At 37.7% G+C, this 16,401-nt stretch overlaps 1 protein-coding gene across 3 annotated transcripts in view; it reads right to left on the reverse strand.

Moving 5' to 3' along the window:
* TOX (thymocyte selection associated high mobility group box) overlaps nt 1-16,401 on the reverse strand; it is a 313,539-nt gene that overhangs the window by 141,739 nt on the left and 155,399 nt on the right. For 2 of the 3 annotated variants that reach the window (XM_005563383.5, XM_065519253.2), the window contains exon 2: nt 10,852-10,917. The exons of the other annotated variant lie outside the window; for it this stretch is intronic. In XM_005563383.5, coding sequence (XP_005563440.2) covers nt 10,852-10,917 — 66 coding nt within the window. The remainder of the gene's footprint in view (nt 1-10,851; nt 10,918-16,401) is intronic. 3 annotated transcript variants of the gene reach the window in all.

Raw genomic sequence — 16,401 nt, forward strand, 5'->3', positions numbered from 1 at the left:
TAGAAAATATATATAAGAAAAAAAATCACCTTTAATCCAACCACTCAGGAGCAAAACATAAAAATGTGTGTCTTTCGAGATTCTTTTTAGTGCCTATTTGCTAGTTTGTTTTGAGCTTTTGTTTTTGTTTTCCTTAACAAAAGTCAGATAATTGAGCTCTGATTTTGGAGCTGGAAATGCTAAATACAAATCTCAGCTCATCTCTTGGTAGATGTATTTACTTAATTTCTATAAGTCTCAGTTTCCAAAGCTATAAAATAGGGATGACATTAGTCTTCAATTCGTTAAGGATATATCAGGATTAAATATGACAAATGAGATAATGTAAATACTTCGAGTAATACACTGGTTCAAAGAAGCAATAAATAAATGTTAGCTATATTTTTATTATTACACCATTATATAATTTAATGTGATGACTTAAAACAGATTGTGAATAATTTTCCATGCTAATAAATACCATCAACATTATTGTTTAAATGGCTGCATATTGTATTCATGTTCTATCATTTATTCTATCAGTTCTCCATTTTGAACATTTAGGATGTTTCAGATTTTGCTGTTGCAAACCACACCATGACAAATAACTTAATCCACTTATTTCCTTAGGATAACCTTCTACAGTTCTCTACTTATGCTCAAATGGAATCATAGAATGCTTGCTCAAGAAGAAACCTAAGAAATCGTCCTTGAACTTTGCATATGAGAAAAATGAGTTCCAGAGAGGTTAAATTATTTGTCTGCATTTATAGAACTAGTTGGGTAGATGGGAATCCCAAAGAAACATTATACAGACATTGTTTACTGTTAACAATTGATTGCAATGTATTAGGTTTTAATATACTATTTTAAATCACGTGCAGCCTTTAAGTTTTAATAAATTTTTATTTTTTAAAAGAAATGTGTTAAATTGATTTTTGCTTAAGGCTAGGTTCTGTTTGCTAAGTCATATGCAGGCAACCAGCATGGAGTTGAGCATTCAGTGTTGGGCTATTTCTATATGTATATAAAATATAAAATAAATATGTATATATTTCATATATGTGTATATTTCATATATACATATAAAAATACATGCTGTATGTATCTATTCATGGCCAATCATTTTTATTTTGTCTCTTGAGGAGAAATCAGCAAATGCTGGGTGCAAACTCACATTCTGCATGAAGAAGCCAAATTAGCGGAGGACCAGAGCTAATAGAAAGCCTGTGCTCTTAAGGGGTCCAGAAAGGAGAAAAAGAAGCTCCTATTTCTACTCATCCCACGCTGATATGCAATTCCTCCTCCCAGGGAAGAGTTGCAAGTGCATCTCTCTAAATACTGGAGCTCATCTCACTTGCTAGATCTTTCCTACAAAGAAAGCTTATGCTAAAGATTGGGATGTGGAAAAAAAAAGTTGAAAAAATGAAGACAGTTTCCCCCATGTTAATGACGGTAAGACCCCTCAATGTTCAGTTCCCCAGAAGTGGGATTTCTAGGGAAGAGTGGAGGGAGGGTAAGATGTCTTCTGTGGAAAGACTTCTTGTAGTTTATCTTCTGGAGGGGAAAAGGAAGAGAAACTAGGGTGGGAAAAGAGTCCTGGACTTGGGCAAGAAAAGCAGTGGAGTGTGGAGGGAAAGGACTGGGCAGTGGTGGCACAGGCATGGCAAAAGCTGGCTGAGAAGGGGAGGGAAGAATCACTGCTCTGCAACAAGGAATCCAGGGACAGCAAATATCCACTGCGTGATTGTTCAGCTTTTATGTGTGCACAAGTATGAAATTACTGCTTTGTAAATAAGAAATGGTAAAGCATCCATGGTTTCATTTGGCATAAGCTAATATTTCCCAGAGTATTCTCACACATGTAACACATTGCAGTTATCTCAATACTCTTTAGCACTGAAGTATGTCAACATTTTGTCCTTAAAGTTCTAAAATAAAATTAAGCCTAGCTGACCAAGGATGGAGTTTGACAGAAGCCTTAGACCTTCCAAGGCCAGAATCCTAGCTCTGATATTTACTATCTTTTGGAGGTCTGGTAAGTCACTCTAGCTCTCTCATCCTCACTGAATTGTTGTAAGGATCAAATGAGAAAGTAAGTGTGTAGATTTTGTTTAGTTCCTTGTCAGAAACTGGTAGCTTCCAACTGACAGCTATTATTATTATAAATCCAATTCTTTCGGGACACTGGGAGAGGAGGGTACTGACTTAAACTTCCAGGCAAGAAGAAGCTTCCTACTACTGAAATTTATCATCATCTTTAAAAGCAAGAAGTTTCATTGAGGTCAGAGCATAATAAATAAAAAAACCCCAAGAAACAAAAAACCTTTGCACCCATAGTACAGGGAAGTCTCGGCATCCCTGAAGGCAATTTCTGTATAGAGCTGCTGACCCAGTCTCACCCAGCATCCCTATTGTCCCCCACTCCCATTTCCTCCAAGGTCACTCTCTTTGTGATTTTGGAGAATAACAACAAACAGTAGGCTTAGCTCTTCTTGAAGGAAGGCCTCTCCTGAAATGCTGGAAGGCCCAGAAAAGCCTTCATTACTGGGCTCAAATCATGACCATCAGAACCCTTGGGAGTTTCAGATCAGGCTATTACATTTGAATAATCTGATGCTGGGCCTTAGAAGTCACTTGTTTGGCTTTGCTACCGACAGCATCAATTATCCTAATTTATGAACAGCAAAGAATGTATGGAGAACATTTTCTAAGATAGCCACCAATTAATTTCAAATCATTAGGGTTATAGTTACATTTTTAAATACTCAAACTATAAAATAATATAGATCAGAAAGAACACAGGAGAAAGAAAAAAAATACAGATATGGATAAAGATTACACTAAAACCCTCTTTGTGTTTCTGGGAAGTCTAGCTAGGTCTGCTCCCAAACTGAGGAACTGAAACTGCAGAGGGAAACTTGGCTCTTTTTTAAAGGTGTTTGAGGTGGCAGGTGAGGATACACAGAAGGAGGTCTCAGAAGACATTGGGGTGGTTGGAAAACACCTTAACTTTTCTAAGCCCCACTGTTTTTTACAGTAAAAATGGGCAAAAGTGCTTTTACTTAACATAGTGACATATTGAAAATTCAGTGTTTCTTTAGAACAATCTTCAAGCACCTTGGAAACGGAGCTAGCATAGACAGGTGACAATATTCAACACATTACTATTCTTAAATTGAAATACTATACTTATTTTGGAGAGCATTCTTCAGTGACAGGTTTATTATGTGCAACCAGAAAAGAATATAGCATGTTATAATTGCAAAATTTAACAGGAAGGATCATTTAGTTTTTTATAATTGTTCACATGCTAAAGAAAAAAAAATTGTTCAAAATATAATTGTAAATAAGCCAAATGGCTGCTTTCAAAATGTATCAAATGCTACCACACAACTGGTCAGACTGCAGTAGTGCCACAACTCCTCCCTCCAACGCCTAAATGTGCTGGCATCACTTGACATCTGTCCATTGAATAAATCATGCTCCATATGGAGCGCGAGGTTTTGAGAATCTGTTTTTACCACTAATGCTATTCCATTCAGATATTTTCATAATTTTTGTCACTGAAATACATGTCCCTAATACTTGATAAAACACACTATTTGACAATTATTCTAAAATTCTCACGCCTACCCAGAAACAAATAAAAAATGAGTCTTATATTCACAAATCCCACAGCTTGGAAATGTATATGATACACAACATTTAACCTGTCAGCAGCCTCATTAGTGTCAATGAGTAGAAACTGGCAATCAGTAGATGGTGTGCTCTACATGTGTTTATGTTTTAAAATGTTCCTAAAATAGTTCCTCTGCTGGTGAGGTTGATATAAAACACTTTTACTGGACAAATGAATTTCAGTTTAAACATTATGGCCTATTTCTTTTTTTTTCTTTTTAGGAATTCATATTTTCATGTAGATGATCATTTATAGCTAATGGAGTCAATACCCAACTAAAATAATAAAGACTAGATGGGTCAAGAATTACCTAAAGTTCAACAACATCAATGTGGTCGGTCAACAAAATATGCAGAAAGGCCAATGTGTGTTTGACTATCCCAAGCCCTAAGATATATATTTGTATGGTGCCTGTATTCAGTATCCATACAGCTATTAAGACATTTTTATAAACTGTAAGAATTATGTGAGCTATTTCAAGATATAATGCTGAAAAACAGACTTCCATGTAAGAAGCCAATTTAGGAAGAAAACAACATAAACAATAGTAACTTGTGTGCTCAAGTGAAGCATCTTTTTAATTTTGAGTAATGAAGATGTCAAGCCAAATGCTAGAGTAGTTTAACTTAATTAGGTGGCCTATTTTTCCAGGCATCCTTTCATTTCCCATTGAAAACTCAGCTTGTATGCAAGGCAACAAGAGCAATTTTGTCTGTAATGAATACCTCCGGGACTGCACAGAGTAATCATTTGAATGTTACACTGAAGACTGGTTTGAGTAACTAGTCTGGGCTTGTTAAGATGCCAGACTTTGTTGGGCTAACTCGATTACTCAGAGCATGGCAGCTTTATCATTCTGTTGGGTCAATGGTCAAAAAGTCAACTTAATGTTACTTCTGAAATTTCTGCCAAAAGGAACTAATCTAAAAGGAATTGGTCCAATTTACAGTTCAAATTTATGTCACAATCATGGAGATGTTATGACCCACAGTAAGGAGATTTGTTTTTCAAAAGTACTCTAAAAATATTACACTTTCTAGGCCTTTTTTGTCATACCTCATTTACACTCTAACCTGGAGAATTTTCTCATTAGGAAAACACGAAATTAAACAAATAGAGAGTCATTAATATATTTGTAAATCTTAAAACATAATTCTAACAGCAGATTTGAGAGAATATTGTACAAAAAGAAATTTGGAGCACACTACTATTTCCAATTCCATTGCATTGCTGATGATAAACAACAGCCTGATGTTACTGTAACAAGCATTGACTGTCATTATCTAGTTTATTATCATGTTAACTCTTTGAGTCTTGTACCTGAAATAATTCTCCAAGGAGGAGGGAGTGCTGGAACCTTTTGTTAATATATAAGGGCACTGGCATGAAGATAAAGTGTCCTACTGCCATGACAGGGTAGGGCTGGATTTGCTAAATGTCTGCAATGCAGGGTCAAGAATCATTGCAATGGAAGACTCTAAGTATTCATGTGATTAAAAAAAATGTACATAAAATATTTTAGCTGATTTGCTCATCTTTCAACAAACAATGCTGCATACCTCTGATATGTCAAACACTATTCCTGGCACAGGAAAGCCAGACAGAAACAAGAGTGAGTCCTACCTTCAAGAGCTCACAATCAGGGGAGCAAGACAAGGACATCCCTGGTGATGCCAGTGTGCCATGTGCCACCCAGGGACAAATACACACCATGATAAAGCAGCCTTGTAGACAATGGCAAGGCACTGAGGTGTGTACCATTCAGCAAAGATGAGGAAAAGGAAATGAGAGAAGGTAAGATGAGTTCATGAGAAACTGTGAGGCCTATAATGAAGGCAGAAATTGTGTAGCTGGAAAAGAGGAGATGGATTCAATAGATAGGCCAAAAAGTAGAATCAACACTATCTGGAATTAACCAAAGGCTGAATGACGAGGGAGACTCCCCAAGTCTCTGTCTTGGGTGTTTGAAGAGGTGGTGTTAACACTTCTGATTATAAGCAGTAAAGAAAAAAGAGAAGATTGGGGGTGAGGAAGCAGGTGGGAGGTGATGAGTTGTGGTTTGATGAACTGATATGTCGAATTTGAGCTGCTATCAGGGACAGGTGCCCAGTGGAGTTAGAAATCAAACCTCAAATTCACATGAAAGCTGACCTGAATATATATATATGCTCTTCAATTTTATATTCAAAATGTACTTTATGAACTGTATGTCAAATGCTTAGTTGTAACTGATTCCAGGAAAACATAATATTGCTATATTTTATCATTCTTATTTTTAATCTTGAGATTTGAGGGACCAAGTAAGAGACAGAATTCCAGAGGGGGCTGGAGGTGGGGAGAGAGAAAACTGCTCACAATCTCAGAATCCTCTAAAATATGATCTCGGGCCAGGATATTTAATATTTAGGATTTACTATAATGCTTATAATGAACAACAAAAAATAGTTCAAGCTTAAAGGATAACTTTTCATGGAAAGAAGAAGGAAGAAAGGAATGAAAGCAGGAAGGTGGTGGGGAAGGAGGGAGGGAATGAAGGGAGCAAGGCGGGGAACCAAACAGAAGGAAATAGTTTAGTAGAGCAAAGGTCAAGGTCTAAGAGGAAGTGATTTATTAAAAATCTGGTTCAATCAAGTAACCTGAGCTTTTCCATAACCTGATGCCAGAAAAATCTTCTCATTCTTCCTTAATATTAAAGTATTATTTCTTGTATAAAAAAGATCAGTCCTTCTTGATCTTTTCAGACAGTACTTCAACTGAGGCAGGCATGTGAAGAGCCGAGTCCCTGAGTCGAGGGCATTGGTGGAAAACACAGAACGAACAAACAGGCAGCCATGGAAAAGGACACTCTTTCCTTCTTTCCTTCTTTCCTTCCTTCCTTCCCTCCTTCCCTCCTTCCCTCCTTCCCTCCTTCCCTCCTTCCTTCCTTCCTTCCTTCCTTCCTTCCTTCCTTCCTTCCTTTCTCTCTCTCTCTCTTTTTCTTTTTCTTTCTTTCTTTTTGAGACAGAGTCTCCCTCTGTCACCTTGGCTGGAGTGCAGTGGCGTGATCTTGGCTCACTGCAACCTCCGCCTCCTGGGTTCAAGCAATTCTCCTGCCTCAGTCTCCCGAGTAGCTGGGATTACAGGTGCACTCCACCATGCCCGGCTAATTTTTGTATTTTTAGTAGAGACAGGGCTTTGTTGTGTTGGCCAGGCTGGTCTCGAACTCCTGACCTCAGGTGATCCACCCACTTTGGCCTCCCAAAGTGCTGGGATTACAGGCATGAGCCACCACGCCTGGGAGAAAAGGACATTCTTGAAACTGACTCAGAAGAGGAAAGAATGGGGGAAAGCCATGGCACATATTCAAACCTGAAAAATCAAATTAAATAACCTAGTGCTGTAGAAAGTTCTCATGAAGGGAACTAGACTTCTCTTCTGCTTCTTTTGACGTTATTTAATTTAGATGAACATTTATATTGTGACGACAGCCTCATATAAAGGACTATGAAAGGTACTACAACTATTCTAGGAGCTGGAGAAAGGGGCTGAAGTTTTATGGGGAGATAAGAGAACCCCAGAGCATGCATATCTGAGTGGGCTGAGAAAATTCTAGAGAAATTTCTGAGGTGGGAAGCCCAATACCCCTCTGTTTTGTTCTGCCGGCGGCATATTGGTCCAGATATTTTATAAGATACGTTTTATTGTATAGATTTAAGGCATATAACATGTTATGATACACATATAGATAATAAAACAGTTAATATAGTGAAGCAAATTAACATATCTATCATCTCACAGAGTTACCTATTTTGTGTGTGTATGGCAAGAACAGCTAAAACGTACTCACTTAGCAAACATCCCAAATACTATATTATTATTATTATTTTGAGACATAATCTCACTCTGTTGCCCAGGCTACAGTGCAGTGGTGTGATCTCAGCTCACTGCAACCTCCACCTCGTGGGTTCAAGCGATTCTCCTGCCTTCAGCCTCCGGAGTAGAGACTCTGGAGTGGCTGGGATTACAGGCACACACCACCATGCCTGGCTAATTTTTGTATTTTTAGTAGAGATAGGGTTTCACCATTTTAGCCAGGTTGGTCTCAAACCTGACCTCAAGTGATTCACCACCTCAGCCTCCCAAAGTGCTGGGATTACAGGCGTGAGCCACCACGCCCAGCCCTAAATACCATATTATTAACTCTAGTCCTCATGTTGCAGGTTACATCTCTAGACTTGTTCATCCTACATATTGCTACTTTGTGTCCTTCTGGTCTAGATACTGTCATCTCAATCAAACATGACAAGTTCAGAATGGCAAAGAAGTGGGTTTCTGACAAGCTGCTCATCTGGCTTCCTTTCATTAGCCCACTCACATTCTCCCACAAACTCTTAACGGGACAAAGTTCAGGAGGTATTAAGCAACAAGGTGCCTTTAGCCAGGGTTTGGAAACACACAAAGAAGTCTTGAATTGCTGGTTCAAATTCTAACCAGTGTAAGAAAAAAGTTAAATGATGTTTAAATTAAAGCACTGAGTGACCAGCACACTTAATAGCTATTATAGGAGAAAACAGTCAATATTCCAAGAATGGTGCCAGAGTAAAATGGAAATCTTACGAGTTTTTATTATATACTTGTCAGGCTTACTATAAGGTGGTATATTCAATTTAAAAGTTGCCTATCAATTATAAAACTATATGCAAAAAAGTTTTAAGGATTTGTATACTCTAGCTTAAGAGGTAGAGAATGCATGCAGTAGATAGTGCCAAAGAGCCCTTTGGACTGTCTAAAAGAATATCATTAATTTTTACAGTGTACTTCCATTTCTGGAGCAGTTCCAGCATTGGCTTTCTATAAAAATCATTTCAAGTTTAGAATTATGCTATTTGCTTGCAGCAACATCACAGGAGCAGTAGTGTGCCATATGTTGCTACTTAGCAACTTAGTCTATAAGTCCCAAAGCATGTACTGATTTGAAAATTGAACAGGAATTATAATTGTTGAGTGATGCTATGAGGCAAGTTGTCTTGGATTACTAAACTATGCAGATGTTTGATGTTATGTAGGAAAAGGAAAAAACTATTTTTTTTTCCCTGCAGGATGACTAAAATCTTATTTATGGTTGCCTAAAGGAGTAAATTGATTAAAATTCCCTAAAAGAATACCTGGTAATGAATTCTTGAACATACCATATTATAGTAAACAAAAGGAATGTTAAGTGTAAAATTTAGCTAAGGCCATTCAACTTATGTAATTTGTGAAGTTTATTTTTCTCCAGAGCATGTATTACCTTACACTAGTCTGAATTTTAAAACAGCACATTCTAAAAACATTTTCATATATGGCACATTATTTTTTAAGTGTTTCTTTCTGGCTCACAAGCCTGCTCTATCTTTAAAAAGCACAAAAGTATTTGGGGCTCTTCTTTACAAATTATCACTGGTGTTCAAAACATTCTTACTAACTCCTGACTGACATATGAAGAAAAACAATGTTAGTTGTTGGATTTCAGTAAGGGCTTAATATTAGGCATTGTACTTGAATTTTAAAATCTAAGGAGCCAAGTCATTATGATGTATATGTTCTGAATTTCCAATCCTTTATCCAAAACTCTTTAAGACCGACATAATGATTCTCTAAGAGGGAGCAGCTGCTTTATAACAGCCATCATTTATTGAGTTTGTGTTTCTACTGTTTCAAACAAATTCAATTAGCCCTTACACTTCAAAACCCTAAAGGCACCAAAGAGATGATACCAGGTTGCTTTAATCTAATAGTAATACTAAACTTGTCAGTACAGTTTTGGGATTGATGGTTAGAAGAAAATTAATAGTAACATTTTTCATTTTTTAATCAAACAGTCCTATTCAGAACTACCTATGGATCTTGGAGGCTACTTAGCCAAATGAATTCAGTTAAGGAAGATTTCTAAATGCAAAGCTCAGCCTTCCAAAGGTATTCTTAGAGTGATCAGCTCAGTTGAATGGAAGGCAATGTAGTCACGATCTTTGAACTTCATGATGACCTTTTCAGCTGAACAATACAGTGTAGTTTCCAGAATATCTGCCAGAGAAGGCAGTGATCCTAATGACTTCTAAATGCAAAGTTCAGGGAGATGCAGGCCTGCCTCTGTTTTCAGTTAAGCATGAGCCATTTTGGTCACAGAGTGCATCCTTAACATATACATTAGATTTAATTCACTGACAACCTTAATGAAGAAAAAGAAGTTTTATGCTCCCTCCCAACCCATTCCCCAACCCCTTCTAGTTATTAAATCTGTATGTGTGGATATGTAGGCACTGAATATTATTAAGTTTATTTTAGAATTACTAATATATGAAACTCCAATCTACCACGATTTTTACCATTCTAGAAAAAAACATGTTTGTGTCAACAAAATGCTCCTGTGAACTGTTCCTTGCTTTCACTTTTTCACTTATTTATTTTTGCTTACAATGTTCTCATATTTTACGTTATACTGGTATCCAAGGGCAGTTATAGTTTGGCTTTAAATGTTCCACTGAATTAAAGGATCTGGTCTTAAGTATCTAAAAATAAATAGTCAAACATTTACTTTCATAAATGTAACCATTTACATTCTCATTGGACTTTTGTTGTCATTTCTCATGATTAAATACCTTGTCAACTATTCCCAGTGAAATGTATACAAAGGTGCCCTTGAAAGGTTTCAATCAGATCATGTTTTTTTGGCCTGAAAGCTCCTCCCCAGCCCCAACTCCTTACCTTCCCAGGAGATCGTAAAAGCGGCCTTCTAGCCCCACCGGCCATGGGATTTGGGTTACGAACATTACATTTTGTTGAAAATGGCCCCAACCGTTGATAATTAAAGCTATTTGTGACACGTGTAGCTTATAATGATTAAATCGTCTACAGTCAGAAGCACAAATAACCTGCACCTGTAAAGACTTTATTTCCTAAAGGTAAAACAACTGTTTAGGAAAGATCATGCTGGCAAAACAGCTGCTTGCCGTTCTGGAGAGGAAACAAGGTAGTATCTTTCAACAAATGCCAACTCTGGTGTTTTATCAGCTCTATCTCATTAACTGGAAACAAGGCTTAAATGCTTTGTTTATAAATTATGATTATTCCTGATTGCGGCAGTTACTGATAGTGCTACTCATTTGCAATGCAACTCTTTGAATTTGTTTAATTACAATTTGAAACAAGGCAGAGAAGATTAATTAACCCACCTGGCTGGCTGGCACATAGTCCTGGCTCGGCTCTGTCATGCTCATATACATGTTCTCACCGTCAAACTGCGAATGAAATAATAGTAAACATTCAGCAATCTTGACTGCGGGTATGTTTGGTTTTTATTTGTTTTGTTTTGCTTTGTTTTTTAACCATCAAACTGGAAAACAGTAGCCATAAAAAAATACTGCGGCTGGGACTATGGAAAATCTGTCACAGTAAGCGAGCCACATCTTTTCTTTGATGTTTCTGTTGTCATCCTTACTGACCCTGGATGTCAGTGATTTGGAGTAATTAGTGCTCTAGTAATTACAGCAAGCAAGCAAGAAATGAATGGTTTCCTTTCATCTGCAATCTGTTTTAAAACAAAATGGCTCATTTTGCACGCCATGTATACATATTGCAGTTCAGTTGTAATGAAGTATTAAATGAATGGCATGATTTCTGAAAGAAAAGAATAACGAAAAATACACGAAGGCACAGCTCAGTGCATTCTGAGTTTAGCTCTCAAAAAAGAAAAAGTGCAGAGTTTTCACAATAGACTAAAACTGGCATCATAATAACCTTCTGATGAAGAAAAATTCAACTTTATAATAATATTTGAAAAGAGCATGTGCCACTATAACCATGGCTAAGAATGATAATAACAATAAATAATAAAAATATACAGGCACAATGAAATACTCCTTTCTGAAATTTTTCAAAGATATCGAATTCATGTATTAAAAATGCATAGAAATTCATGTGCAAATTTTCAAATTAGGAAAAGGCTGGAAGAAAGAAATTCGCAGGGGCAGAACAACTGGAGAACTCTCCAATAGTTCAAGCAACAACAACAACAACAACGACAACATACTTTTCATTATTTGGGGTTTTGAAAGTAGTCATCACTCTATTCAGACTTAATCCTCAGCTATTTTTAGTCACTTGACAGATGAGCAAAGCATTTCTCTTTTTAGTTAGAGGAAGAATTTTTCCAAGGTAATAATCAAATGGACAAACACAGTAACTTCACAGAGCTGGGTCTGAATATACTTTCATTGGTGGGCTAATTTCAGACATGGGGAATTGAAAGTCTGAATAATTACTTTTCGAAACAGAATAGTGTTATTGATAGTGGTGCAAACCATGGTATTATGGACATACTTCATACTTTATGTACTATGAAAAAATGGTGTTATATCAGAACATAAAAAATATTGTATTATAGAGATCTCATTCCACCACCTATGAACTGCTAGCAGAAGAAGGTTACACCAACATGAGGGTCGCTCCACAGCCTCTAAACTGTAATCGCCAGAGTGGGTGCCCTGAAAGTTCACATCAACATAAGCTGTAAATAAAGACCTCCCTAAAGACATGGAAGCACTCACGAGACTAAGCTCAGAGAATCAAAGGATTTCTTCACACATCACCCTATAAATATATTTCACGTTATGTGAACGACTTATCTAAACATAATGAAATTACTTATTGAAAGATGTTGTTAGAGCAAATAAAAAATAACACAACTGGGTGTTTTGGTTGCTCTGTCAACTGGCTCATGAACCTGGAGTTGAAGTGACTTACCCCAGGTTGCTTTTCCATTGTACAGGTGAACTCTTTTTTTTTTTTTGAGATAGAGTTTCGCTCTGTCACCCAGGCTGAGTGCAATGGCGCGATCGCAGCTCACTGCAGCCTCCGCCTCCCAGGTTCAAGTGATTCTCCTGCCTCAGCCTCCCGAGTAGCTGGGACTACAGGTGCCCACCACCATGCCCGGCTAATTTTTGTACTTTTAGTAGAGGCAGGGTCTCGAACTCTTAACCTCAGGTGATCCACCTGCCTCAGCCTCCCAAAGTGCTGGGATTACAGGCATGAGCCACCGTGCCCCATCAAACAGGTGAACTCTTTCAACCCAAAGATAGGCCAGCCCCAGCCAATCTGCCTGTTACTCCTAACAACTCAAGACCTAACAAAGAGCCTCACTGCGCATTTCTTCATCTGCACCCACTGTTGGAGTACACTGGTTTGTTTGCAAATGTTTTTCATGTGAAGGTGCCAAGGAACCATTTAAAATACGGACAGTTTCTCTGACTGTAACAAACTAAACTGAAGAAGTGGAGTGAACCAAATACTTCACTGCCTGTGCATATTCTATAAATGTGTTACTTTCTATTTCATCTTCTCTAACTCATTTTCTAAATCTGTTGTTGTTCTCAAGCCAGCTAAAGGCTTTGAAGTTTTGGGTTGAGTCTATCCAACATGTACGCTAATTGAGTACATTCGGTGTTACTGCTCTTGATGAAGACTCTTTCCTCAAGAAGTACCAATACTTAGGTAATATTGGGCCAAGACTAAAACAGCATTTTACTATAAAAGATATGTGGCTGTAAGCATTATAACTAGATTTTTAAGCACATTTTATGTTCTTGCCACCTGTATCTTTACATGTATTGACTGATTTAAGCATCACAAAACCAAGAGTTAGGTATTATTATTACCTACATTTTACAAAAGAAGATACAAAGGCACAGATAAGTTAAGCTAGATGCTTCAAGTTACACAGCTTGTGAGAGGTAGGGCTGGAATGCAAACCCAGGCCCCTGGCTTTTTAGCCGCCCATGCACTTCATCACCAGAACATATCAATATATTCTGAATCATAATGATAAGTTAGCTATCAATTCTGAAAATAACATCCAAAAATGGTCAAAGCAGAGTGATGGCATTATCTCAATGACACTGGTATATTATCCAGAATTTGTGATATTGAGAGAATTTTTTTAAGTGTCGTGAGGCGCTGTCAACCTAGTATTTGGCCTGGCAGAAAACCGAGAGAGGGAATGATGGTTAATTCTACATGTCAACTTGACTAGGCCATGGGCTGCCCAGATATTTGGTCAAACATTCTTCTGGGTATCCATGCAGGTGTTTCTGAGAGAGATTAACACGTGAATTGATAGACTTGGTAAAGCAGATTGCTCTCCCCAAGGTGGGTGGGCCTCCGCCAATCAGTTGAAGGCTTGACTAGAATAGTAAGGGCTGACTAGAGTAAATGAATTCCTCCTGCCTCACTGTTGAGCTGAGACATCAGTCTTTCACTGTTTTGGGGCATGACTTGAAATAACATTGGCTCTTATTGGACCTCAAACTTGCCAGCTTTTGGTCTGGAACTACACCATCAGTTCTCCTGGCTCTCCAGCTTGCTAACTGCAGGTCTTGGGACATCTCAGCATCCATAATCATGTCAGCCAATTCCTTATACTGAATCTCTTTAGATAGATAGATTGATAGATAGATAGATAGATAGATAGATAGATAGATAGATAGATAGATAGATCGATCGATCATCTATCCATCCATCCAGTTGGTTTTGTTTCTCTGGAGCACCCTAATACAGGTGGCTTTTAAAAACTGCTATCAGGATATTCAGAACTCCTCCAAAAGTGTATTTCTGGGGAGCCTACAATATAAAAATGTATTTATTTCATGCTGTCGCTTGCTTTCTAGAGGAGAAGAGCCATGTTGATTTTGTTATGAGAGTCTGCTCTCAGTTCCTATCTCACCCACTTCCTGTGCTCCAGTGCGTCCCACACACAATCACACCTCTTTGTCCAGAATGCCTTCCTTCCCTTTTACTTGTTGCAGTGTTTTGTAGACTCCTCACCTCCCCTTAGTGAGGGCTGGGCTGTCTGCAGGCTCTGGGTTCCCCTAGGCAGCCCTCTGTTTCGGGGCAGGTTTTGTTGGGGGATTGATTCCACTAGACTGTGAGCCACCAGAAGGAATGGTGCATACCTTCCTTATCTTTAGTTTCTTTATGGCTTAGGGCTGGCACATAATAGGTCTTCTGAAATGTTTATTGCCTAAATGACAAAAACTGAAACATATTTGCTGGATTAAATATATTATCTTTCTAGAGAAGGTGGTAACTTAAGAAGAGGAAGAATTTCAGCTTTTAGAGAATGGTTTGATGGCTTTTTAAGGCAGTTGACTCAAAGTCTTACAGTGGATTAAAACTGATACAGGCACAGAAGCCCTTAAAGAGAACAACAACCACAACAGAAAAAGAATAAAAAGAAAAGAAAGTACAGAAATGGCCAGGACAACATTACTCAAATGTTAGATTCAGTTCTTCCTCAGGATTTTTATTTAATACAATTTTATTTAATATAAAACATATAGACTGGCCAGGAATCAAGAGACTTGGCTATAAATAAAATGTGTATGCCCTCCTTCCAAAGAATCTTGAGCTGCCAAATAAAAATACATATGTGTATCAGAATAGGCGTAGTCATTCCCCTTGCGGTTGAAAGATCGTGGTTGGACACACTCCTGGGCCCAGGGGAAAAGAGTAAGCCAAGATCCCAGCATTCACAGGACCTTTCCCACCCTACCCTATCAGGTTAATATTATCACTGCAATGTCACAGCTCCGTCCAACCACACCCTGACCAGGAGCTGGTTCCAGGGCTCTCAGCAGGCCTCCTGCTGACCCAACAATCTTAGAAAGCACCCCATGCCATAAGCTTGTGGACAGTTGTCACCTGAAGTAGAATTATAGCTCTTGGTCTTAGAAGTGTGTTTGTAGAATGATGCCTGAAACCATCACATCAGAATCTCTCATGTTATGATTGAATAAATAGACTTTGTATTGTTTATGAGGTCCATCTGGGGATAGAACCAAGGTCTGGATTCTTAGTAGAAGAGTTTTCCACTATGACATACTGCTTTTCACTCCAACACTCATAAAAAGTGAGGAATCAGACTCTGACTACAGCTTTATCCTTCATCTCCATAAGAAGTGGGAATAGACTCAATGGCTATTTGTAGCTGGTATGTGTGTGTGTGTGTGTGTGCGCGTGCACTCTACAGACCTGAAGGCACAGCATTCACATTGCCACATTCTAATGACCCCACTTCACTCTACCTGAATTACAGACTAGATGAGCATTATTAGTAATTATTGCAATAAAATTATAGTTATTAAACATAACTAACTGCATTTCCTTACTCCATATGCTCATCACAGTTATTATTCTTAGAAGTCAACTGAATTTAGGCATCATAACTTTTCAAAATATATCTAAGCATACTAAGGTTTTTAATTTCCATGTATTCTCAATTTAAAACCTGAATCAAAGTTTGAAAGAATAAATAGGCTGATTTATTTAAATCTAAATGTAAATGGCATCAACCCAGGATTAGCCTTCCTGACCAAGCGCTTTTAGACTCTTCATTGTGTTTTTATTTCAAAGCACCAGGGGATGCAATCACATAAAAAGTCATTTATAATCTTCTACTTCAGTTTTTTGAAATTGTTTTTAGAGGATATTAACCAAACCCATAATCCCAAAGAGCTTTCAAACTAGGTAGTTATTATTTCTTCTATTTAAAAATTGAAAGGAGAAATCTAGCAATATCTGAACATAGTGAATGATGAGCAAAAATGGGCGGTATTAGGCTACCAAAACCACAAAGACAAGAAAAGTCAAAAATAGAATGTGAAGTGTAAATCAGTCATTGGCACTGGTACAGAAAATGGGAACATTTTAGGGAAACCATTAAAAGAAAA

The sequence above is a fragment of the Macaca fascicularis genome, chromosome 8 (assembly GCF_037993035.2).
Source record: "Macaca fascicularis isolate 582-1 chromosome 8, T2T-MFA8v1.1".
Taxonomy (NCBI): domain Eukaryota; kingdom Metazoa; phylum Chordata; class Mammalia; order Primates; family Cercopithecidae; genus Macaca; species Macaca fascicularis.